Source organism: Lissotriton vulgaris, unplaced genomic scaffold, assembly GCF_964263255.1.
Source record: "Lissotriton vulgaris unplaced genomic scaffold, aLisVul1.2 SCAFFOLD_764, whole genome shotgun sequence".
Lineage (NCBI taxonomy): Eukaryota > Metazoa > Chordata > Amphibia > Caudata > Salamandridae > Lissotriton > Lissotriton vulgaris.
Genome location: NW_028241255.1, coordinates 122454 through 147509, shown reverse-complemented (window position 1 = coordinate 147509; position 25056 = coordinate 122454). Strand labels below are relative to the sequence as shown.

General features: G+C 45.0%; 1 protein-coding gene across 1 annotated transcript in view; it reads right to left on the bottom strand.

Annotated features, from left to right (window-relative positions):
- Positions 1-6343: 6343 nt before the first annotated feature.
- The window catches only part of LOC147672002 (nmrA-like family domain-containing protein 1), a 54667-nt gene continuing 35954 nt past the window's right edge, over positions 6344-25056 (bottom strand). The window contains exon 5 of the mRNA XM_086948060.1: positions 6344-6578. Within this exon, the coding sequence (XP_086804186.1) occupies positions 6399-6578 (180 nt within the window). The 3' untranslated portion in view covers positions 6344-6398. The remainder of the gene's footprint in view (positions 6579-25056) is intronic.

Here is a 25056-nt window from a genome sequence, read left to right as displayed (position 1 = left end):
AATGACTATACCCTCCACCTTGTGGTGGCCGACGGTACTCAACCCCCCCCCCATTCCTGTTCACACTGCTCGCAACCTGGGTTTCCAGTTTGACAATGCTCTCTCCTGTGGCCCTCAAATTAATAAGGTTACTGCAGCCTGTTTTGGGAAACTACGGATGATGAGAAAGATCTTTCCATTTCTGCCTTTGGATGCTCGCAGAACGGTCACACAGGCCTTAATTACCTCACACTTGGATTATGCCAGCAGCCTCTACGCAGGAGCCCCCCAGTACCAAATTGAACGCCTACAAATAGTTCAGAACGCGGCGGCGAGGCTGATTGGCAACATCCCCTTCCGGCATCCGGTTTCAGCTTATCGCAAAGAGCTTCACTGGCTCCCAATAACCAGTCGCATCAAGTTCAAGACGCTAACCCTTGCTTTTCGGGCCCTTAATGGAACAGGACCGGAATATTTAAGACAGATTAGTACTATCTCACTCAGTCAGATCCTTACGATCCAACAATCTACGTCTCATTGTTGTCCCGCAGTTCCGCCGCTCTAGAATGGGCGGCAGAGCCTTTGCAGTCCTCACGGCCAAACTTTGGAACAGCCTACCTTTAGATCTCAGATTTGCTCCCTCTGAAGCACTCTTTCGTAGCCGTCTCAAGACGTGGCTATTCTCATCTGCATAGGTAGACTCCCTTTTCCTGCTTACAGTCTCAGCGCCGGGACACCCCCGCCAGGGGTAGCCATGCGCTCTACAAGCTTCATAAATAAATAAAAAGGAGTTAAGGGATGCGGAAATTTTACTTTCCTCAAAAATTAAACAAGGTCATGAGACTAATTTTACTTTCCTCAAAAATTAAACAAGGTCATGAGACTGAGTCTAGTCAACAGGATGTAGCAATTTTGAAGGCTAGGCTGTTGGAGCCTTTTGGACAGGAGCTGGCCACAAAGTATTTACAATATCGCACAGAGAGGTTAGAGTTTGGGGAGAATTCGGGCAGGGTGCTAGCAAAGCGGCTCCACCAGCGTAGCGTTCAGAGGTGGGTTATAAAAATTCAAGACCAAATGGCAACAATCCATGACACTCAGGAGGGTGTTAATGATGTGTTCTTGAATTACTATACCACCTTGTATACAGAGGATATTCTTAGATTGGGTATAGAAATAGCAGCTGAGGATTTTTTAGCAGACAGACACCTCTAAGTTGCCTCAAGAGCAGTGTGAATTTTTGGCTGCCCCTATTCAGTGGGACGAGGTTGAATTTGCAGTAAAATCCTTAGCGAATGGTAAGGCTTGCGGCCCAGATGCAGTCCCACTTGAGTTTTATAAAGTATTTTTAGCTGAGATTCGGCTGGACTTACTGGAGGTACTTGGAGCTGCTCAGAGGGGTTTAGTCCCTGAATCATGGCAGGATACTACGATAGTGCCGTTTTAAAAAAAAAAAAAAAAGGTAAACCTGAGTTGCTTCCATCCTCCTTCCGGCCAATTTCACTAATAAATAGTAATTCTAAAATATAATCAAAAATTATGGCCGTTAGGCTTGCTCAAGTGATCACTCCTCTGGTTTAATTGCATCAGCAGATTTATTCCAGGGCGAGATACTGCGGACCATGTCTGGCGTGTCATCGCCCTATTAGATTGGGCACATGCTACGATCTCTCCCCTCGGGGTGATCCTGTTGGACGCAGAGAAGTCGTTTGACAGGGTCTCCTGGGGGTTCCTGTGGGCAGTACTTAAGTGGAAGGGATTTCCCGCAGAATTTATACACGCGATTAGGGCAATGTATTTTTTACCAAGAGCTTCACTTCGCATTTCTGGACAACAGACCATTTCCTTTTTCCATCAGTAGGGGCACGCGGCAAGAGTGTCCTTGTTCGCCCTTTATATAGATCCTTTTTGAGCAGAATTGAGGGTAATCCGGCTATAGTACCGATAAGAGCTGGTAACACTTTCCATAATATTTTAGCGTATGCAGATGACATAGCTGTTATTACTTCAGATGTTTCATCTGCATTCAGTGCCCTTAAGGATTTAGCTGGCCAATTCGGCGTAGTCTCGGGATATAAGTTTAATGTACTGAAAACCCAGGTTGTTCAGACCCCCGATATGCCATTATCAGATGCCCCAGTTGTTACTAGGGGTTCGGATAACTACTGCAGTCGATATTATTCCAGACCTAAACATCCTTCCCGCAATTGAAGTGGTGAATACTAAATTAGAGCGAGTCGATCATTTGCACCTATATTTATTTGGACGCTCTAGTGTCCTTAAAATGTTAGTACTTCCTAAGTTTATATTTTTTTAGGACTATCCCTTTATTATATTCTCAAATAAGTTTGACTAAGGCTGATAGGATCTGTGATAGGTTTTTGTGGGGCTATAGACGATCGCGTAGGGCAGCTAAGTGGATGTGCCTTCCACGTGATCATGGGGGCTGGTCTGTTCCGAATCTGGTTCTTTACTATTGGGCAGCCATGGCTCAATCAATGGGAGTGCTCTTATTTGGTGATAAAGCGGTAGTACCAATATGTAATCGTCCTACTATCTTCGAGATAGGCCTGGGTACTGCGGCTAAGGGTATTCTCCTGGGTACTGCGGCTAAGGGTATTCTCTTGGAAGTGCTGGAGCCTAGTTACTACAAGAGAACCAGATTTAAGGTTATTATTGCTGCATATTCAATCTGGCAGAAAATAAGGCAGAAATTAAATATTCCAAATCTTAATCTATACACACCTTTTAAAGCTGCTTGTCTCTTGCCTAGTATTTTTCAAGATCAAACTATGCATAGATGGCAAATCCAGGGGCTAAGGGTCTTAGGGGATGGGCAATTGCTATCTTACAATGGTTTAAAAGATAAATTCCAGCTGCCTTCACAGGATTTCTTTAAATATTTACAGATTCATAGTTTTCTTTATAAACATTTTGAAGGTAATACCAGGTATGTTGGATCAAGTGCCTATGCTATATTTGATTAAAAAAAAAGTATAATCAGCTCGCTCCAATATATATTGTCAGTTCTTCCTGATGATTTAACAATTAAAAGTGCCAAATGGGAAGCCAAGATCGGGAAGACAGGCATTGACTTATCACCTGTGATAGAGCTCGCCAATGAGGTCATTGTTTCAGAAACACTGAGATCTCAAAGCTATATGGCAATGCTGGACTTATATTATACACCTGCAAAAATCTCAAAATGGGGTAGTAGAAAGGGAGAATCTTGTGCACGGTGTGGACTTTTTGTGGCTGATGCCATTCATATGTTTTATTCCTGCCCCGCTCTTACGTTTTTAGAAGATATTGAGGGTTTTATTATAGTACACTCAAGATGAGATGCACTCTGTCCCCAGCATTGGTGATTTTCGGGTTTGATGTATGTAAAAATGTTGACGGTAGGAATACGCAATATGAGTCTGCTCTCATGTTTATATCTATGTCACAGGTCCGTTTGTGTATAACGTCACAATGGTTGTCCTCTGAAGCGCCTACTTTTTCGAATTGGCGAGCTAGATTGCTAGCCATTCACAGGCTGTAATTCTCAGCTTTTTCATGTAAAGGGGGTAGGAGGAGATTAAAGGCTTCAAAGATTTTGGCTCTGGTAGTAGAATGGATTAATTGAAATGCTATGATTTAGTCGTTAGTGTCTTCTGATTTTTTTCATATTTAATGTATGTGGCAACGTATGTCAATTGAATTGGTTTTTTTTCTTATTCTTTATGCATTGTAATGCTGAAAAATTCCCTGACAATAAAACCTAAAAAAAAATAATAAAAAGTCCCGCGTTTCAACTGTGCCTGCCTGCAGCAGTTAAAACTTAAAAGCAGGTCAGGAGTGTGTGCAGCCTGCAGCGCTGCCTAAGTGCCGCCGCCGTGTTAGTGACATCCTGGTCCGTTGCATGCATTGTGCCTTAGGGGAGAGGCTACACTGGGGACCACAGTGTCTCATATGTGGAAGGGAGCATGGTCCGCAAGACCTCGGATGGACAGACGGCGCCTCCAAACCGCATCCCTCAGGTCCGACCAGCTCAACACCGTGAGAACTCAGGCCTGCCAAATTGTCAATGTTCCCCACTCCCCAGCCGCTGATGTGAGGGGGGGGGGGGGGGGGGGAGTGGGGGGAGGGAGGGAGACCAGCACTCCCCACCCCTGTACTCGCACCCTTTCTTTTCCACCACCAGGCAAGCAGTGGATTAGAGTGCCAGTGCCAGTAGGTCCGATTCCACTCCGTGACTCCAAAGGCTTCAGTGAATGCCGACCTCAGGCTGAGCCGTGCCCCACGGTCCTGAGGGGGACTGTCAGGCTGCGGTGCGATTTCAGCTCCTCCCTAGGACAATCAAGGATTCTTTTGCCCCCTTATGACTGGTGTGGGGGGGGGTCACACCCGGCTTAGACTCAGTAACTCCCTAACATTCATTGGGTTTCTGCTAATAAGCGGTGCCCTAAAGGGAGAGGGCTGTGTTGCAGCCATGTAGATACATTTTTCCCCCTCTATCACTTTCTCACACACTCTTCACATATCTTTTTTTTCGTGGGCTTTCGTTTTCACTTTCCCGCAAGAGTGCTCCAACTTTTCTTTCTCTCGCACACCAGGCCTTTCAGCAGTCTTATCCACCTACCATCCCACCCTCCCTCTCTACCTCATTCACATCTCCTCGCGTTCAATGTCTCACCTCCATCTCTTCCGTTCGTTCTACTTTCCGCTGCCTCTGGCATCCTGCTTACTCCCCACTGCCTCCCACCTAGTGCATAATCTCCTCTTTTACTCTTCTCACTCGTTGTCCTTTCTCCATCTCCATCCTCTTTTCTCTGTGCTCCCTCTCCATTTCTACCCACACAGATTGCTTCGACGCGCTGAGGGGTGCCGGGTGGAAGGATGACCAATGAGGAGAAAGAATGATGTAAGCATGAGGGAAAAGTGGGAGCATGTCAAGCCATTTGGTTGTTGGTGTAGCGCTTAGGTCACCCAGCTCTGTCTTTGGGTGCTAAGAAGGAAGAGAAAGGGGACGGAAGGAACGCTGAAGGGTGACCCAGGATGTTTCCCCTCAATGACTAACTGCATGGGCGTTTAAAAAGGGATTATCTATGTAGGGTGGTTAGGATGAGAGCTGGGCTGGGCTACGAATGAGTTCCAGGACAGCTTGGGCTATATTACTGCACAGGTGCAGACACTACCTCACGCCACACAATACATTACTATTTACAACAAGGGGTGGTGAGGGACAGAGTCTGAATTAAGCAGAAAGCTCTCACCCAGTCAAGAGATCAGGGCTAGATCCAACACCGTTTTTAGCTCACTGCACCATCCCAGTTTCAGAACCTGGCTGTATGCAAATTAGTCTGTTCCTGTCCCAGTGCATGATGGGAACAGGGCAAACCAAACTACAATACATTACAGCACTCATTTTTCAAGTGCTCACCGTCCTTTTCCCCCAGCAAACCCCCCCTCCCCCCCCCAAGGGTGGGCAATCTGAGGGATAGCCCCGCGCCCCACAAGCTCTAGCTACGCCCCTGCCCATTGGGAATCGCAAACAGTGTATAAGACCCTGTAGTACATTCGTTTAGTGAGTTTGTAATTGCGAGTCGCAATTCTTCACAATTTGCGACTCGCTAAACTTAATGGTCGTACATATGCCCCTTACTCCCTTCAAGAGTTGGTGTAAACCCCTTCCCATAGTGAGAAAAGGAAGGAAACACCTCCAAAATAACAGCAGGGTTGGAGGGCAAAGTATTTCCCCACAAGAAAATACATTTCCCAGTGTGGAAAAGAGCAAGTGCAACTACATTGATGCAAATACACTTTTAAGTGCACATTATGTATTTAAGCATAAAGAAATGTTTTTTCAATAACGTTAATATGAATTCACAAACTGCCATGAATGCAGATTACACTGTGCTGTCCAGAAGTAATCCTGGAAACATTTATTAATCCAGGACATTTGGACATCTTTTCAATCTATAATATTACCCACATTCCAAAAGAACACAGGTGGATAAGCCTCTACTAAAACGTAACTTGTCAGCAACAAGTGGTACATGCGAAGGCTTGATCTGTCCCATCATGATCTTTGAATGGACTTGTCTGAGAAGTAAATTCCTGGTCAATGGCAAAAGGTGGCACAAGTTCAGAAACAAAAACTGTTTGGTGAATTGTATGAGAAATAACGTCTATGCACTGCTGCAAGAACAAATTGTTTACAAATTGGGATTCAAAGGTGTTTCATACAAGATGCATTGCATTAACTTGGGCTAATCCAAAGCTTCCGATGGTACACAAGGAAGCATCCAGCACTTTAAATAAAGTTCAACTTTGAAAGCTTTATGTGTTGCAGGAAGACATTTCAGAGAATGTTGTTCTTTGAAACAAAGCACAAGAAAAGAGTCCCAGCTTATCAATCAATGTGCATGATCCAGCCACTACAGGTCTTTGAAGGCATCTTTCTTCAGCTCCATCCACTCTGCAAACTTCTTGGCCTTGGGGTTAAGCTGTAACGTGAGCTGTATGTCACGGTTCGGTTTCATTTCGTAGAAACGGAACATGTTTGCCAATTCTACAGCACCAGGGAAGCCCAGTTTCTCATAAGCTTCGGGAGTCATCTGAATAAAGTTAAGGAAATAGCAGCATTAAAAAAGGACCAAACATTACACAAATGTAATACACAAACAATAAAAGTAGTGTCTGCACGAGGTTGAGGCTCTTTCCTCGAAGGGCTGGTTCGATATAAGGCATTCACTCATGTGTATTAAATGCTGTAGTTGGTCCATTTTTTTTTTATTTTTTTTTAAACTATAGGGGTTACGTCCGTTTCGGGGGCCCGGTAGGACGTGCAATATGGTTTCAAAAAGAAATTACCTGGCCACCAGTTTTGGAACTGCTAGTTACTCATGCAGATTTGGGAATACAACACATCACGTCATTGCATTTTACTTTCACAGTTGTATTAATTCAACTTAATTTCAAACATACTTTCATTTTTTTGTAAACAGTTTTTTTTTGTAAACAGGCTTTCATTTTTTTGAAGCATGAAAAGAATACACATTTATACATTCCTCATGAATAAATATTCACATAAAAAAACTGGACAATTCAAAACTTAAACTTGATGACAATTCTAATCTAGCGATTAATTCAAACAATTACACCAGTCGGTGATTCAAACAATGCCTGTAGGCGCTATATTGAGTATTGTTCAGTTCATTGAGCGCTTCAAACAGGTATAATGCGGGGACAACTTTCTCTGGAAGGGATTTGCTCTCTGAGTATATTTCATGTAGTGGCACCCTCTCTAGAGCTTCAATTAATGTGGATCCCTTGCAGACAAAATATTAGCATGCCAACGCGTTTCCAATCCCCCTCTGCCTCAGGGGATCATCATCAGGGCTTAGACCACGGTGTAATCTCATCTTTGCTGAAATCCATCTCCTAATAGTATCCTCTTAGACACTGGAGTCTAAGTGTTTACTTGTGATGACTCCCAGCTTGTATCCTTATTTGCGATTTACATTGAGCCAAAATATTTCATTGAGGGCCTTACATTCCACCTTGTGGTCCATGGGCACCATTCCCTTGCCTACCATTCTTTACCCTGTCCAGCCTGGGACCCACTGTTCAATATTGCATTCAGCAGTTAAGTACCATCAAGGGTCAAATAAAGCATGGAAACGTGAGATTAATACAAATAACCAACAGCTGGAGTACTTTGGTTAATACAAGTAATTTCTCAATTTCATATCTAAATCCTCCCCTCTTGCCTTTGGTTAAGCAGGTTTTTCTACAAGACACATCTGGACCAGAAATGTGATTACCGACAGGAAATTGTGCAATTCCATGCCTTCCACAGCCATAAAACATCCTAAATCAGAGTACATTAATATCTGCAACAAGTTACAGAATTACTTCCACGTATTTTGGAAATCTCAACAATTAATATCCATGCTATGCATCACTTTCTCTACCCTAACAGCATGAGACTTGTATCAGACAAGTAGAGAAGTTCAGGTTAAGGATCTTTAAACCACACAAGGAATCGGGGATTACAGAGCCGCAACGGATCGCAGAAATCCCATGTCTGAATCTGAAGTCATAGTCTGGTGTGTTACTAACACACTGAGGGCTTTAAGACGACAACCTTGCAAAAAACTGAGTCACGAGGGCATGAACTGAAAAAGATACTGTGGAAGCACAGCATTAATAAAGGACAGAGGACATCTTTTCTCCTGAAATATGTATTGGCAAAGCCAAATCGGTCTCGTCTTTGAGCCCTGCTGGCTTTGCCAATTGTTAGTAGACACTGTACAGCTTCCTCATCATTTTGTATGTTTTGAAAGTGCACACCAACAGGAAAGGTTAACTCTTCTGACACCATTTCTGAAATACTCATTTACATGGGAGGGAGAACAGCCAAGAGGTAAAAAGTAGTAATCCTGAAAATGAAAGGTGGACAAAACAGAAAAGTGGACAGTAAATAATTCCAGCATCAAAGTAATCTGTAAGCTTATTGCAAGAAAAGGAAACTCCAGCCACAGGAGGCAGCGGAGGGAGTCAGAATACCTTCAAAACTCCCCACTAAAGTACAAACATTACAACATTCCACAAGAACATACCATAACACAGGCCAAAGGGAAACATGCAGGAGATGCCAAATACATGTTCTAATAAATACACCTGCTAACTATACCACATATTTCCCACTGCCAAAGAAAAACAAACATCACACAAACCAAAAACCCTAAGGAATAGAAAAATGAAAACATTTCAGATGGGATTATGGATTACAATTTTGTTAAAATTCCAAATACTATCATCCAACTTTACAGCCCCATGAAATACTTTGGTCACTCGATAAAATCTACAACACATGAAGAATGGCCTCATTCCCTTTGCTAGTTTCACCTTTACCATATCCACCCCACCTTAACACCAAGGGACTGGACAGCTTTACAGCGATCACAGTTTTTTTTCTTTCACATTGCATGTACAGTTCTCTAGCCATTCCTCATTTAAACCCTCTCTTGAAGTGTTGTACCTGCTTACCAAGGGCAGACGCATCATAATACATGGCATGCATTGTTTAAGCAATTAAAAAATGAAATTCCCATTGTACAGGGAGGAGTAAACCTATATTCCACTATCATATCCTTCACCACTAGGAAACAATCATGTCCTCCATGTTTTACAATTAGAATTTTCTTTGAGCGTTCCATTGCATCATTTCACCATCCCATTTGTGTTTGGGTGGTACAAGGCACGCTTCTTGTGTAGAATACCTCATTCAGAAACTTCATCTCTTTTGAGGTAGAACACCTGGTTGAAAAACCTGATCAGCGAAGATTGAGATTTCTTGCCCTACACTGACCTCAGGCCACCTCAACACCTCGAATGCATGGCCATTAGTACCACTAAATACTTCGGCATACCAAAGTTCAAAGGTCCCATGATCTCCAACGATAATTCTTCACTCACTGCCAGGAATCTCATGACAAATTAAAGGAGATTTGATTTTCTGCGTCTGATCACTCACCTGGCAGTCATAACAATATCTTACAATATTTTCCACCTGAATGTCCATACCAAGCCAGCAATAATGATCTTGTAATCATTACTTAGTCTTGCATAAGCCCCGATGACCTTAGCGTGCAGGCTGCACCAACTGACTTCACACCACACGGAGGAAATAACCTTCCACATTTGACCATTAGCTGGTCGCTAACATGAAGCTCACCCAAACCTTCATGAAAAACTGTTCAGCTAACTGAAACCTCACTAACACCCTTGATAGCTTCCCTGACCTTTGAGGGAAATTCTTCCTGGTTAATTTCACTCAACCACTCAGACACTTCCATCAGAAAGTTTACATACCCTGACCTAATCTTCTTTCCACTGTATCTTCCACAGCACTTTAAGACTCTGATCAAATTCAATAAACAATCTGTTGTCTTATTGTTAATACTAGGAATAAAGGACACAGAAAAAGTATAATCCTGCAAAGCAGCCAACAATCTATATATGCAAAAAGTAACATCAAACCTTTTCTTGCCAAAAGCCTTTTGAAGAGGTTTGTGATCAGTTTCAACAACAAACTTCACACCCCATAAAACTTGTTTGAACTTCCTTACTGACCTGCTAAAGCCTCCTTCTCTATGTTGGGTTACTGAACCTCTGCTCCTTGCAAAGAGTAGAGTACAATCGTAACGTCACGGCCATCACAGTACTGTCTCAATACAGCACCCAAACCTCTCCCTCGCACTAGTCACAAGAATACAAGGCAAACCAGTAACAAAGCTCTCTTCAAAAAGACTGCACGAAAGCTAAACTAGTTTGATATTAGAAAACTTCTTGCAATTTTTTGGCCCAATTCATCTATACCATTTCTTGAGCAACTGCAAATAGCGAAGTTTGACAAGCAAAATTAGGAAATAACTTGCTACAAAACTCAGCCATACCCATACAAACTTGCATTTCTTCTTCCTTGAAGTGATGTGGCAAATCTGTAATGGTTAAGACAATATCAGTTCTGGGTTTAACATCTTCAGCTATGATAGCATGGCCCAATAAACCTGTTCAAGGTTGACAAAACTTGAATTTGCTGACTTTCAAATGAATACCTTTAAGACTTAGAACACATAATGGAATGGAAGGACATTTATAGAGCACATGGCTACCCCGAAGCATCCTAGAGCTAGTAACTGCCACAGGGGACCAGAAAAGCTATGGAAAGAGCATGGTCTTTAATTGCTTCCAGAAAGCCAGGTGGTCATGGATTGAGCGAAGGTGGAGAGGCAAGGAACTCCAGAGTTTGGAAGCATTTGAGGACAAAAACGAACCACCACTCCTAGACCTCTTCATTAAACCTAAGCTGGGAGTCATCCATCCAGTTTGAGATATCGTTTACACAGGAGTAGAGGGTATGGATTTACTGTTCGGATAATCACCTACGCCGATAACACTCAACTGGTGGTCTGGCTCAATCAAGCCGGATTCCATGTGGAGCTATTCTGGCTGCTAGAGGGGACATAAACATTAATAGTCTGGCTGAGGAGCCCTGAGGCACCCCGCTCAGGAAGTGTGTGGGCTCAGAAAAAATATTTCTCAAAAACCCGAAAGGTTCTTCCCTCCAGGAAAGAGGCTAGCCATTGGAGGGCCGTACCATCCACTCCTATGTTCCAGAGTCGCCGGATCAGAATAGAGTGGTTCACCATATCAAAAGCGGCACTCCGGTCCAGGAGTAGAATGGCCGCCGAACCTCCAGAGTCTAAGATTTTTCTACTTTCCTCTACCACAGTCAATAGAGCGGTGGGGGGTGGAGGGTTGAAGTCAATTTTTGATAATATTAAAGGTTTTTATGGGAGAGTTGGACGCTGCTAAGAATCTGTTCTCATAATAAGATGCTTGAGCTTTCCTTAATTCTGCATTGTAGGCAAGAATGGCTAGCCTATAGTCCTGTTCTTTAGAAGGAAGAAACTCTCCTCCAATGTCTTTCCTTCACTTTACATTGCTGCTTTAAGGGGCATAATTCCGGTGTGAACCATTGGGCATTATGGGGCCCTGACGATTTATTAATCTTGATCTTTGGGAGGACCGCATTGAGTGATTCCTCGATCCAGCAGAGAAAATCCTCATTAGCTTATACCGGACATTGGTTTAAGCTAGGTTTTGTCTTTTCCAGCTCCTGGGACCATTTCTCTAGGGGGAGCTTGTTCCAGGGGCGACCAAATGTCCAGGATGATGGAGTCATGGGTCTGGTTGTCTGGGGTGACCAAACAAGATCAGGAAGTGATCCATCCATGGTAATGGAATAGGGTCAGTTCCCTTAAGGTCGGCTAGGCTAGAGAACACTTGGTCGAGAAGATGTCCTCTAGCGTGAGTGGTCTTACTCATTTTTGGGAGAGTTTAAGAGATCAGAGATCTCTGGACAGCTTGCATGCATTGAGAACTTGCGGCTCATCAAAATGGAGGTTGAAATCTCCCAGGATCGTGAAAATGCCCGTTGTGCTGTCAAATTTATCGTGGCCTCGAGCAGTGAGTTATTAAATGACCCCACTGGCCCCGGGGGATGATAAATCAATGCCGGTAAAGACGAGAAGTGGGGAGAATTCAATAGAAAACTGAACATTCTCGCAGTCTGAGCAGGTTGCCCAGGAGGCGACAGGTAAGCTGTTTCTTCTGGGCAATGGCGATCTCACCACCTCGACCCGTCGGTCAATTCTTTGTAGCACGAAGCCAGGGGGAAGAGCTTGCGCAATATCTGGCTCTGAGCTAGGGGGTGAGCCATGTTATGTTTCCGTAAGGAAAAGTAGATCAGGGTCTTGGTCTCTGAGAAGCATCAAGATCTCTGCCGTATGTGTGGGCAGGGATCTACAATTGGAGGAAGATTCTAAATTCAGCTTTATTGTGGGTGTGGTCTAGCCTGTGTGGGGTAAGGTCATGCTTACATGTAGGGCATTTGATTGAGATCTTGTCAGGGAAAAAGACTTGCCCACAGTTAGTTCGTGGGGGGTTATTTAGTTTCCGGAGGTGGGAACTGTTAGAAATTTAGGGGGCTGGAGTGAACGATGCAGGGGTCCTAGCCACTCCAGGAGTTGACAGACTGCCAAACAGCATCCAAACGGCATCCTGCTAAAACAGAAACTCCCAACTGGTGTAAAAAGCAGTTAGAGCCTAAGAATCTTCAACCAAGCAATTCTGGTGAAAAGCAGAGATTAGAGCCAAAGTGAAGAACTTGGCATCCCCCAATAGGCGTACCATCTGAGAAATGTTAGGTAGGGGTAACCTGTCCTCAACTACTTCACTGTTGAGCTTTCATAGATCCCTGCAAAGTCTGATCTCGCCATAATTCTGGGTGGCAACTACTGCAGGTGCAACTATCCCCTCCTCACCAAATCGATTCAAATCCATCTTGACTGCAACCTTCAGGATAAACCATATAGCCCTAACCTTAGACACAACAAGGATAGCACCCGTCTTGAATTTAATGTAATGCACATAACCTTTAATGCCACCCACTTTCAAAAAACACTTCAGGAAATTCATGTAACATTTCTGGAACAGTATTTACCTTTCTGATTTGAACCTGGGGATTAGCATTGGGATCAAGATACATTCTCAGAAGCTTACCAAACACAAGCCAGGCACAAAGAGAAACAAAAACAAACTGCAAACTCAACTGACACCAGTTGAGAAAGACTTGATCACATGTAGGAAGAACAGCCACAAGTTAAAAAGCAGTAATCTTGAAAGTGAAAGATAGACTAAAGCAGAAAAAAAAAATCTGGTTACCCGACAGGATATGAATACCGCATATTCATATCCTGTCAGGCTCGGTTGATCGTTAGATAAATTAACATAATATTTATGGTCACTTCATAAATATGGGAGGTGCAGTGGGGTAATCTTAGAAGACATGAAATTTAAAAGTGAGAACTCTGAATCAAGGCGAAGGAAAGGAGATCTTGCTAGAAAAACAATGTATTAAGAAAATATATCTATTGGAAGTCATCTATCTACCCGCCTACTAAAAAAGTTACTGAAAAGCTCTCTGGTGAGCGGGCCGGCAGGGAATGCCCGGGAGTACACATGTCTATTTCACCTTTGTTGGGCAGACGAGAACAGAAAAGCAGTCAGAGAAAATGCGTAATCCACCAGTAATTACTCAAGCCGCATCCCAGACCATTTTGCACACCATGCCACACCAGTTTGGACCCAACTATATGCAAATCAGCCATGACCCTGCTCCAAAAGGCCAGTCCAACACAATCTGCCAGCCCTAACCAGGTGCTACCAATATGGGAGACCAATAAAGTCTAACGAAGGGCACCACCCATGAGACAGATGGGGAGCCAAACGAGTCAATCTCAGGGAGGCGGATCGAGAATCTTGCCGTCGCACTTTCAGCGTGCTAGGAACGAGGTTTTGAGGGGGGAGGGGGGGAAAGATTTATTTATTTATTATTTTATTTTATTTATGCATTTTTATATAGCGCGGACTTTACCCGAAGGCGTCAGAGCGCTTCACATTAGGAACAGAAATGAAACATAATGAGAAACATTACAGAAGAGCAGATTACTAAAACATACATTACTTATATAAGGTAATAGTGACAATTGTGAGCAAACAAAAAACATGAGGTAGTAAAAATTGTGAGCAACCAAAAATACATGAGGTAGTAAAGGTAATAATGACAATTGTGAGCAAACAAAATACTTGAGGTAGTAAAAATTGTGAGCAACCAAAAATACATGAGGTAGTAAAGGTAATAGTGACAATTGTGAGCAAACAAAATACTTGAGGTAGTAAAAATTGTGAACAACCAAAAATACATGAGGTAGTCAAAAGTGCACAAGAGGAAAAGTGACAAGTGGGCAGTTATAAGAGAAAACAGAGTATAATTTGAGGTATAATACTGCAATAAGTGCTAGGCACAAGAACAGGCGTTACGTAGGCAAGGTGGCACTTGTGCAAGTATCAAAGGTAAAAACATGTGAGAGGTAGCAACCGTGTGTTACAAGGGCAAAGTGTTGTGTGCATGTTACAAAAGGGCACCGAACACAAGTACATGGAGAATACTGCAAAAAGGCAGACACTCCCACCACAGGAAAACACTGGGAAGGCACTCCCATGGTCATGGAAAGTAGAAAATATCAGTAGTGGGAAGTCTTCCTCCGAATAGCAAGAGGACGTGAATTACTTTTGGAGGTGTCTCTGGAGGAGGAGAACTTTGAGGTCCCTTTTGAAGGCCTGGGAGGAGGCGGTGGTCCGGAGCTCAGGCGGAAACGAGTTCCAGATTCTCACTGCGTTGCCTGAAAAGGATTGGGCCATTGTTCTTTCCTTCTTGAAAGTGGGAGGTTCAAGCAGTAGATTCTCGGCATTGCGTGAAGGTCTAGAGCCTCCAGAGAGTTTCAGTTTATTCACCAGGTAGCGGGGAGAGGAGGAGTGCAAGGCTTTGTGGGTGATACAAGCGGTCTTGTAGATAGCTCTAGCCTCGAAGGGAAGCCAGCGGAGGGTGGATAACAACGGTGTGATGTGATCGCTTCTTTTGGCCCCATAGATGAAACGAGCTGCTGAATGGAAGACAGACTTAAGTGGGGACAGGTGAGATTTGGGGAGGCCAGTAAGAAGAGAATTGCAGTAGTCTAGTCTGGAGAGGACCAGCGATTGCACCAGGGTTATAAGGTCCTGCTCCGGGAAGAAGCGACGGATTCCCCAAAGAAGGCGCAGTTGGTAGCGAGCAGATTTTGCAATAGAATTGATGTGGGGAGTTAGATTGAGTTTTTTGTCTAGAATGACACCAAGAGATTTTGCGCTGTCGACAATGATGGGTTTGTTGTTTAGTAGATTCATCTGATCCATCCATGATTGAACCGGGGGAGGAGAGAGTGAGGAGGAGAAGAGGAGGAATTCAGTTGGAGGGATTCAGAATTAATTGATGAGATGACATCCAGTTTTGAATGGAGTCAAGAGTAGATTTTAGGATGGAGAGATCATGAGTGGAGGCAACCTTGAGGTAGAGTTGAGTGTCATCTGCATAGAGATGATAGTGAATCCCGGATTTGCTTAGGAGGTTTCCCAGTGGTTCTAAGTAGAGATTGAACAGTGTGGGTGCAAGTATAGAGCCTTGGGGAACACCTTGACCCACCGCCACAGGAGACGAAAGACTGTTCGCTATTTTGATCATTTGAGATCTGTCAGAGAGGAAGGATGCAAACCATTTAAGCACAGTGCCCTCCATGCCCATTCTCTGTTGAAGAATATTGAGGAGGGTGTTGTGATTAACAGTGTCGAAGGCTGCGGAGAGGTCAAGGAGAATTAGCAGACAGGACCCCCCTGAGTCGAGTATCCTCAGCGCATCATCAACCACTTGCAGTAGGGCTGTTTCAGTGCTGCAGTTTTGGATGAAGCCGGACTGACAATTGTCAAGAAGATCATTGTCCTTGATATGACGAGAGAGTTGTTTGGCTACACATCTTTCCGTTATCTTTGCAAGAAAGGGAAGGTTAGTGATGGGGCGGTAGTTATTGAGGTCATTCGCATCAGCAGTGGGCTTTTTCAGCAGAGGGGTGACCTGCCCAGTTTTGAAGGGGACAGGAAGGGAGCCTTGCCAGAGGGAGAGGTTGATCAGAGTGGTCCAATAGGAGAGGGAATGGGTATAGAAGTCAAAGGCAATGGCACTGGGGATAGGGTCAAGCGAATGGTTGGAGGGCTTTGTTTCCCGTATGCATTTGAGAAGGGCATCTTCAGATATGGGATCAAAGCTCTGCCAAATGGCTAAGGATTTGCGCTCCTCTGGAAAGAGGGTGGGAGCTGGGAGAGGTGGGGGATGAGGGGGGAGAGTGAGTGGAAAGTTAGTCTGTTTTTGTCTCTCTGCCTTGTCCAGGTTGTCTAGTTCGTCCTGTCGGTCTTATCCGAAGTACCGGTGTCTCTGGACTACTCTGTCAACTCTTACTACACAATCCTTTCTACATCCTGCTCAACACTTGCCCAAAGGATACCAGATGCACGGGAATGGGATCTTATCATAGCGCAGCTCCTAACCAAAGAGGGACCCTGGAGGGATGCAGACGGGGCACAAGGTTGACTAACAAAACCAAAAACAGGGAACGCTACCCACAATGGGGTGCGGGGAGGATGCGGGGCACGCATTCAATCTTAGATATGTTGCACAACAGCTCCTCCCTGGCAAATAATCTGAAGATACTCTCCCTCAATGTCAAGGGCCTTAACCACCCAGTCAAGAGGAAGGTGCTAGACTACTCAGCCAATACTAAAGGGGACGTCATACTGCTACAAGAAACCAAATTATCCCTAGAAGACGCGGCTAGAGTTAAGGCAAGATAGAAAGGACAGACTGCATGCTCAGCAGCGGTAGGGAAAAAATGAGGAGTGATCACTAACAAGAACTTTAGAATCACCATAGAAGACCAACTGCACTATGATGCAGGTAGACTACTAGTAACAGTTGAAAAGAGGGAGCGAAACAATCCTAGTTGCGAACATCTACGCCACAAACACAGATGACACCGCATACTGGGAAGATGTCTCCAAGAGACTAGAAGAAAGGGCCCAAAACGACATGACCGTTTAGGCGGGTGACTTCAACTTAGCTCTTGACTACACCCTGGACAGATCACAAGCGCACACCCTTCCCCCAGCCTCACATATTTAAAAAAACACATGAAACAGATTCAATCTTAGGTATCCATGGCGACTATAACACCCGGACACAAGAGACTATACTTTTTACGCCAACCCACACAACTCCTACAGTAGAATAGACTACATCCTAATATCAGGCACTCACACCCACCTAATAGACCACTCTGAGACAGCGGCTAGGACCATCTCAGATCGTTCATGCATCAGCTTGCAACTGTCGGGCCGACACAACGAACACATCACACACAAGTAGAGGTTAAATAACGCTGTCCTGACAAACCAAGAAGACGAGGCTAAAATAAAGCAGGCCATTAACGAGTACATTAAACACAACAATATGGGAGATATGGAACCAAACATCGTGTGGGACGCTCTAAAAGAGACAGAGGGACACTAATCAACATCATGGCTAAACGGAAATGGGTAGCTAGATTATATCTAGACACGTTAGAAACGGATATGGGTTTCCTCTAGACTTTTGATATGGTACAAGGAACACAACCTCACTAAAAGAGTTGACGAAAAAAAAATACGAATACAACAGGATTCTGAGTGAAAGGGCAGGACTGGATTAACAAATACAAACAGATCAACCTATGCAAAGCCAATAAAGCAGGAAAATCCTTAGCTACATATCTGAAATACAGAGGCAACATACCTTATCATCCATCACTGACTCAAACAACACGCACACTCAGCACAAAGACATCTTACGTACGTTCTGTGAATTTTACCAGGAACTATATAAAAGACGACTCAGACCATGACGGAGTCAATGATTACCTAAACAGACTTAACCTTCCTAAGATAAACGAGGAAGCAATCACACTAGGTAGGGAGAGAATTGCCAACGTAATTTCGGAAGTGCTTAACTCGCTTAAAGACAAAAAGGACCCAGGCCGGACGGCTACACTGCGTCCTTCTACAAAAGCTTTAGGCCACAACTACTCCCAACCATGAAAAAGGTCTTCAACCACTGCGAGGGGGAGGGAAGGGTGACCAATACTATGGCAGAAGGGTGACCAATACTATGGCGGAAGCAAACCTAATTATCCCCAAGGAAAGCAAGGACACTCAACACCCCCAGAACTACAGACCCATATCGCTCAACTTACACTGCAAAATCAATGCCAAAATACTAGCCACAAGACTCAACACAATCCTCCCACAGCTGATAGGCAACTCACAAGTAGGCTTCCTGAAGACACGCATGTCACATAACACAAGACTCCTGTGCCACGTTCTCGAACAGTCGGCCAAATCTAGTAAACAGGCAGTGGCAATCACCCTAGACGCAGAGAAAGTCTTCAACAGGGTCCTGGCATTCCTAGAACAATGCATGAGGTCAAAAAACTTGGGAGCAAAATACACGCGGAAAGTGATAGCTATCTGCGCCCTGGGGTTTGCGTATAGTGCCATCAAGAGGGGGTCTCATAACAACTCACCCTACAGCAAGGGTGAGGACAGGGCTGCCCCCTGTCCCCCGCACTTTTCTTGCTGGCATTCGAACCCCTGATAAGGGCTATCCTAACCAAGAGGTGTGGCAGGGGTCCATATAAACAAGGCCACAGCCAAACTAGCAGCCTATGCAGACGACATCCTCAGTCTCAGAAGAACCCCAAATCCTCCATCCCTGCCCTCATGGACATCGGTAAGTAATCAGCCCACTCAGGATATAAACTCAGAGACAAAACGGAACGCATGCCTCTCATTATCCATACCACCAGAGGGGTACTTGACAAGTCAGGTCTTGTATGGCAACCCGGGTTCATCAGATACCTAGGGATCCATTTCGGCGAAAAACTGGATTTAAGGTTAACACAACGAGAAGCTAACCCTTGAAAAAATAAACTCTTGGAGTCCTGGTCTCCAAAATTTCTATCCTGGTGGGGCAGAGCAGACAATTAAGATGATCACTCTGGCGATCAACTACCTGGCCGAATGGATCTAAATTACATTTTGATGACTTCCACCGCAAGACTGACAAATTGCTAAACAAATTCCTTTAGCAAGAAAAAAAACAGAATAAGCCTGAAGAAACTACGATTAGAGAAGAAACTAGGGGGCCTGAACCTGGCAGACTTCAGAACTTTTCAGACTGCATTCATTGCGAGACAGGGGATCTATTGGATCTGACCCAACCAGAGCTACACGCCGTCTGGCTCATGGTGGAGAGGGCCATACTCAATAACCTCGACCCACTAACACTACAAACCACAAATCACAAAACATGAGCCTCATTCAAAAACACCAGACTTGCCCTGATTAAGGTAGATCAAAAACTAAAACACAGCATTAAAGACTCGAAATGGGAATCGCTGTGGGGAAACAAAAATAAAATAGAGGAAAACCCCTAACCATAGACGCATGGAAAAGCCTAGGGATCTCATTCCCAGCCCATCTGGAAGAAGAGGGAGCACCCCTAACCTTCAACATGCTACAAAAACGTCATCAACTACTAGACATAGAACTCTACAACTTTCTTAAAATGAGAACTGCCCTAACCAAATCTAGCATAGCCGAACACGTTCCCTCAATTTTCCAGTATATGGAGAACCTAAACAAAATTGGCCATCAGGTCTACCACATCTACAATCTACTCAGCCCCAACACATGCACGCTTAACAAAACAACCAACCACTGGGAGGCAGAACTAGACTCCGCCCTGACCAAAAAAGAAAGACACCCCCTCTGGTCAGCTCCCTCGAAAAGCATGGTCTCTCCTGTGCTTGCCCAGACACAGTTATGGCTGCTACACAAAGTCTACTGGACCCCGGCTCGCCTAGCGGCCATGGGTTTGAGGGAACACGACCAATGCTGGAACTGCGACATAGAACAGGGGGACCTGGCCCACCTCATTTTCCACTGCACAAAGGTCAGAACATTTGGAGCAAAATGTTCTCCTTCATAAACAAAGCCCTAGGGTGCACCCTTAAAGCAGAGTTCTCCTCACTCACCACCGCATTCATAACATCTGAATGAGACTCGCAACATGACAGAAGCTTTGACCTTTTACTAACTGCAGTAGGTAAAACAGTCCTCACCAATTGGAAGGACACATCCAAAGGATGGCTCAATTGGGTAACATTCTTGAGAGGAGCAGACTTCCCAGCCCTACGCAACACACCATGGAGAAACGCTAATAGGGGACTGGGCTTCCCTGGACAGGTTCCTAGACCCATATGAACCACCGTGAAGGCACAGAATACCAGGGGCAGGACCCAACTCCTCCCCTCTACTCAGAGCAGGACCCCCCCCCTTAGAATCTTCTCCCCCCTTTAAAAAAAAAAAAATACATTTGTAAAATTTTAGCAACGATACATCAAAAAGGTGCATTTCTAGGTACACATTACAGCTTATAGTCAACAGTGCAGCTACTTAGCCAGAGAGATCATACACAAATATATGCCATCATCATAGAGCAACAATCGGATGGTCTCGACACAGAGCTGCCCCACGTTAGACATCGCAAAATATGTGCGGTACCATCATATATGCATTGATTACAGTCCCTCCATTACAATACCAATTAAGGCAGCATATTGAATCATGAGCAGTAGAACTTAAGTAATGAGAAGGCAATCCAACCAGAACCAGACAGTACAGCAAGGCAGCCTTGCACTCCAGATATTATCAAATATTTGGCACACAATCCAGCATCCTAATTCCAACCTCTCGTGGCCTAGCCCTTGCATGCATGTCAAGTGAAATATCAGAGGGCCCTCAAGCTTGTGCTAAATGAGGTGTTTCTGCGTCAGTGGAGTCATTCCCTTCTAGTAGGTAACACTGCAATAGAGCCCAAATATCAGTTGGCCGTGAGGAGACCGGTAATAACTCAGAATATGTATTTCTGTTCCTGGCAATATGTAAGATAGTGTAGCCAATCCTTAAATTTTGAGGCCCTGCCCCATCTGCATGCAACTCTTCGTTTAGCCACAAGGAAGGCTAGAGCGGTAAATTTGCGGTGCACCGCCTGTATTGGTTCTACATACCCCAGGAGAGCCGGGAAGGGGAAGGGCTCCATCCCAGTATTAATCATTTTGGACAATGCTGCAAACACCTGACGCCAGTAGATTTGCACTTCATCACATTCCCACGCCAGGTGTAGAAAGTCAGCCCCTGGGGCAGGACACCTGTCACAGTGGTCAGCGGTGCGTAGCTGAAATCTGTGCATTCGTACGAGTGTAGTATAATCTGTGTAAGAATTTGTAGTGCATAATTCTAAATCTGCTGCTTGATGAAACGCGTTCAGTCTGCTGTAGGCAAAACTCCCATTGTTTGTCTGTAAGTGGCGCCCCCAGCTCTTAGTCCCATTTTGCTTTGGCCGCTAGCGGTGGAGCGTCTACCAATGTGTGGACTGTTCTATAGATTGTAGAGACCAGTTTTTTGGGTGTGTCATCTTGAAGGATGCGTTGCAATGGTGCAAGAACCTGAGGTTCCTGGGGAAAATCAGGTATAACCGCTTTCAATCCTTGACAGTCTAATGTACAGGAAAGTGTCAAGTGGGGATGGCTGTATGCCTTCATATAAATGGTCCATCGATCGTAACACTCCAGCAGGATACAGGTCACCCCATGTTGTGACATGTATGCCTTTAAGCAATTTGCGAAAGACTGCCTCCTGTAGTAAGGGCATATCTGGATGATAAACGAAGGGCATTAGTGGCGAATAGAGCATGTCAGATTGTAATACAGCTGACAGCCGGGTCCACGCATTTACCATGCTCATTACGGTCCTAGGTGTCTTATCTCTACCCTGGTATGGGGCGTATAGTGCCCCTTCTATTGGGATTGGATGCGCCAGCCAGTGTTCCGCCACCACTTGAGCCACTAGGCTGTCTCACCCAAAAGTAGGCATAGTGAGCTTGAGCGGCATAGTAATACAGCTCAAAATCAGGGACGCCAATTCCCCCTTGATTGTATGGTCTAATGAGTGTCCCATTTGAGTCGAGGCGATTTTCCACCCCAAACCAAGCGAATGAGCTCCGCTCGGAGTTGCTGGAAAACGACCTGCCCCGGTACAATGGAATGTTCAGAAACAGATAAAGTAACTGTGGCAATATTACCATTTTTATCAAAAACGTTCTGCCCGCCATGGACAGGGTGATCTATCTCGTGATATAATCTACAATACAGGTCATAGTCGTACCATAGTTTGCTCGTAATAGTTCATCTCTATCTTTTTCTATGTGGATCCCCAAGTATCTGAAATATCATTCACACCAAGCAATGGGATAATCTACCACAAATTTCTCTGTGGACACCGTAAGAGGGAAGATACAGGATTTGCCCCAGTTTATCTGAATTCCGGAAAGCCTACCAAAGCAGATAAACTCCGAGAATGGGGTTTAAGTTATGGCCGGGATCCCGCACATATAGGGTGATATCATCTGCATACATTGATATCAATATCTGTCTCTGGAAACATCTCAACGCTTTTTCCTTGTAGTGCTGCCGCAATGTCGGCGCCAGAGGTTCTGTACCAATAGCAAACAGTGGCTACAGAGGGCATCTCTGCCTTGTGCCTCTAGTGATGGAAAATTCTGAGGACAGTCTACCATTAATAGCCACTTTGGCAACAGGCGATTCATATAAAAGTCTAATCCAAGATATAAAGATTGCCGGGAAGCCCATACGTTCCATCACCTGAAACACAGTCCCACTCCAGTGAATCAAAGGCCATGATGGCACCAAGGAATATGGCAGCCATTGGTTGGTCCTCATGGACCATGTTCAAGACCGAGAAGAAGGTACGTAGGTTGTGAAGTCGCTCTACCAAGGACAAAGCCTGATTGATCGGGCAGAATTAGTGTAGGGAGCAGGAGGTTGATACGAGTGGCAATTAATTTCGCAAATATTTTCACATCGTAATTGAGCAATGATAGGGGCCTGTACGAGTCGCAACTATTCGCCGGTTTCCCTGGTTTCAAGAGCGAGGTGATAAGCGTGGCACGCATGGAAGGGGAAGATGGCCAACCTCCAGTGCATCTTCATAGACCTCACAACACCGGAGCCATAAAGTCAACGTATGTTTTATAAAATTCTATTGGGATCCCATCCAATCCCGTAGCCTTACCAGACTGCATACTCATGATAGCATCGCGCACTTAGTCTAGTTCGAAAGGGGAGCTTCGGAATGCTCTCTGTGCATCACTCAACCAACCTAGGGAAATGTCGTCCAGGTATTCCTGTAGTTGGAGACTACCAGTCCTAGAGGACGTGTAAAGTGTAGTATAGTGTCACAAAAGCGTTAAGAATTTGCGTAGTGTCTCTATACACCACTCCATCGGTCCCTCAAGTTCCAAGACAACGTTCGGCCGCCGTGTTAATTTAATCGTCGCAGCAAGGGCCTTACCTGGTTTTTCACCTTCACCATATCGGCGAGCTATCCAGTGTTTACTCCTAAATTTGGATTCTGTGGCGGCTTCATCGGTATATTCAGTGAATTTTTCCCGTATGTTTGAGAGGGTCTCATCATCCGGGCAGGTAGCCAGGGATGTTTCAAGGATTTTGAGCTCAGTGTCTAGTTAAGTCAATCTCGACATACTCTTTAGTATTCCCGACCCCTTTGCTATGCAAATCCCACTTAAGGTTACCTTAAAGGCGTCCCAGATAGTGTCTACCTCCTTCACTGAGTCCTTGTTGCGCTTAAAAAAATCTAAGGCTTCACGTAATTCTTCTTGAAACGCATTGTCTAGTAGCATCGTAGGTTGTAAGCGCCAGGCAGTTTTTGGAGGGCCTAAGTCTGTAGTCCTCAATGTAATTTTTACAGGCGAATGGTCAGAATAGGTTCGAGGGAGGTGTTGCGCTTTTATGAGCGCGGTGTAAAACTGTGGAGAGAAGTATGTAATCGAGCCTCGCCCATGATCGTGCCTGTGCCGTAAAGTGTGTACCTTCTCGTGTGTCAGTATGAAGAGGTCTCCAGGTCGCCCACAGCTCTGTGAAGAACTGAGGGTCATCTGTGCTCGGGTGGTAGCAGCACACCAGAGTGACCGCCAATTGTCCCAGTCTCCCCCACAGTATACAATACCGTCCCTGAGCATCTAACTTGGTGCCCCCCATGGTGAAAGGTGTGCCCCTCTTCACAGGTATCTCTGTGCCTCTCGCGTATGTGGAATAGGAAGAAAAGGCAATATGAATTGCCCATCGGCTGGCAAAAGTGTGAGCAGCTTGGGCTTTGAAATGAGTTTCCTGGAGGAAAGCTATGTGTATTGAGTGGCGGTCTAGGTACGATAGTATTTGCCGCCTCTTCCTCGGGTCACCTAGTGATTGCACATTCAATGTAAGAACATTTAAATCAGTTTCCGCCATAAGCAGTCTGGGTTCCTGGGATCATACGCGTGCCTGTTGAGACAGCCAGTGCAGCAATCTAAATGTATTACCCCATGTGACCATTTCCTCCAGATGAGAATGGTATCCATGCAGTCTCAGCATCTGTGGTGCACCTGTTGCAGTAGTGTGGGCTGAAGCAAGTGTGTACCAAATGCATTGCGTGTGCAGCCCCCCCCCCCCCCTCCCCCGACCGCCCCACAATCGTATCGAAGTGCGGCACCTTTTCGATATTCAGTCCGCTAAAACACGTAACAAACATTTCAAGTCCCCAAATCCCACCCTCCTCCCACTGAAGCATCCCCAACTTGCCAGTAGACCATACCCTCCACCCCCACTTATCCCCAGACAACAAAGCAATCATACCCCAAGTAAGAAAACTCAATATTGGTAAATACACAGGGGGTCCTACCAGAGGGGCTCTCCTCGAGCCTCTGGACCTACACGACCTCCAGGCTCAGTGTAGAACAGGGCCCTGGAATGCATCACCACTGGACTGTAAGTGAAGATTTCTTGTCGTGCATCTTAAGTAGCATTCCCAGACCCTGTGCGCTTAAGAGTCTAGGCAGGTGGTTTGGTCGGTTAGTCCAGTGTTCCA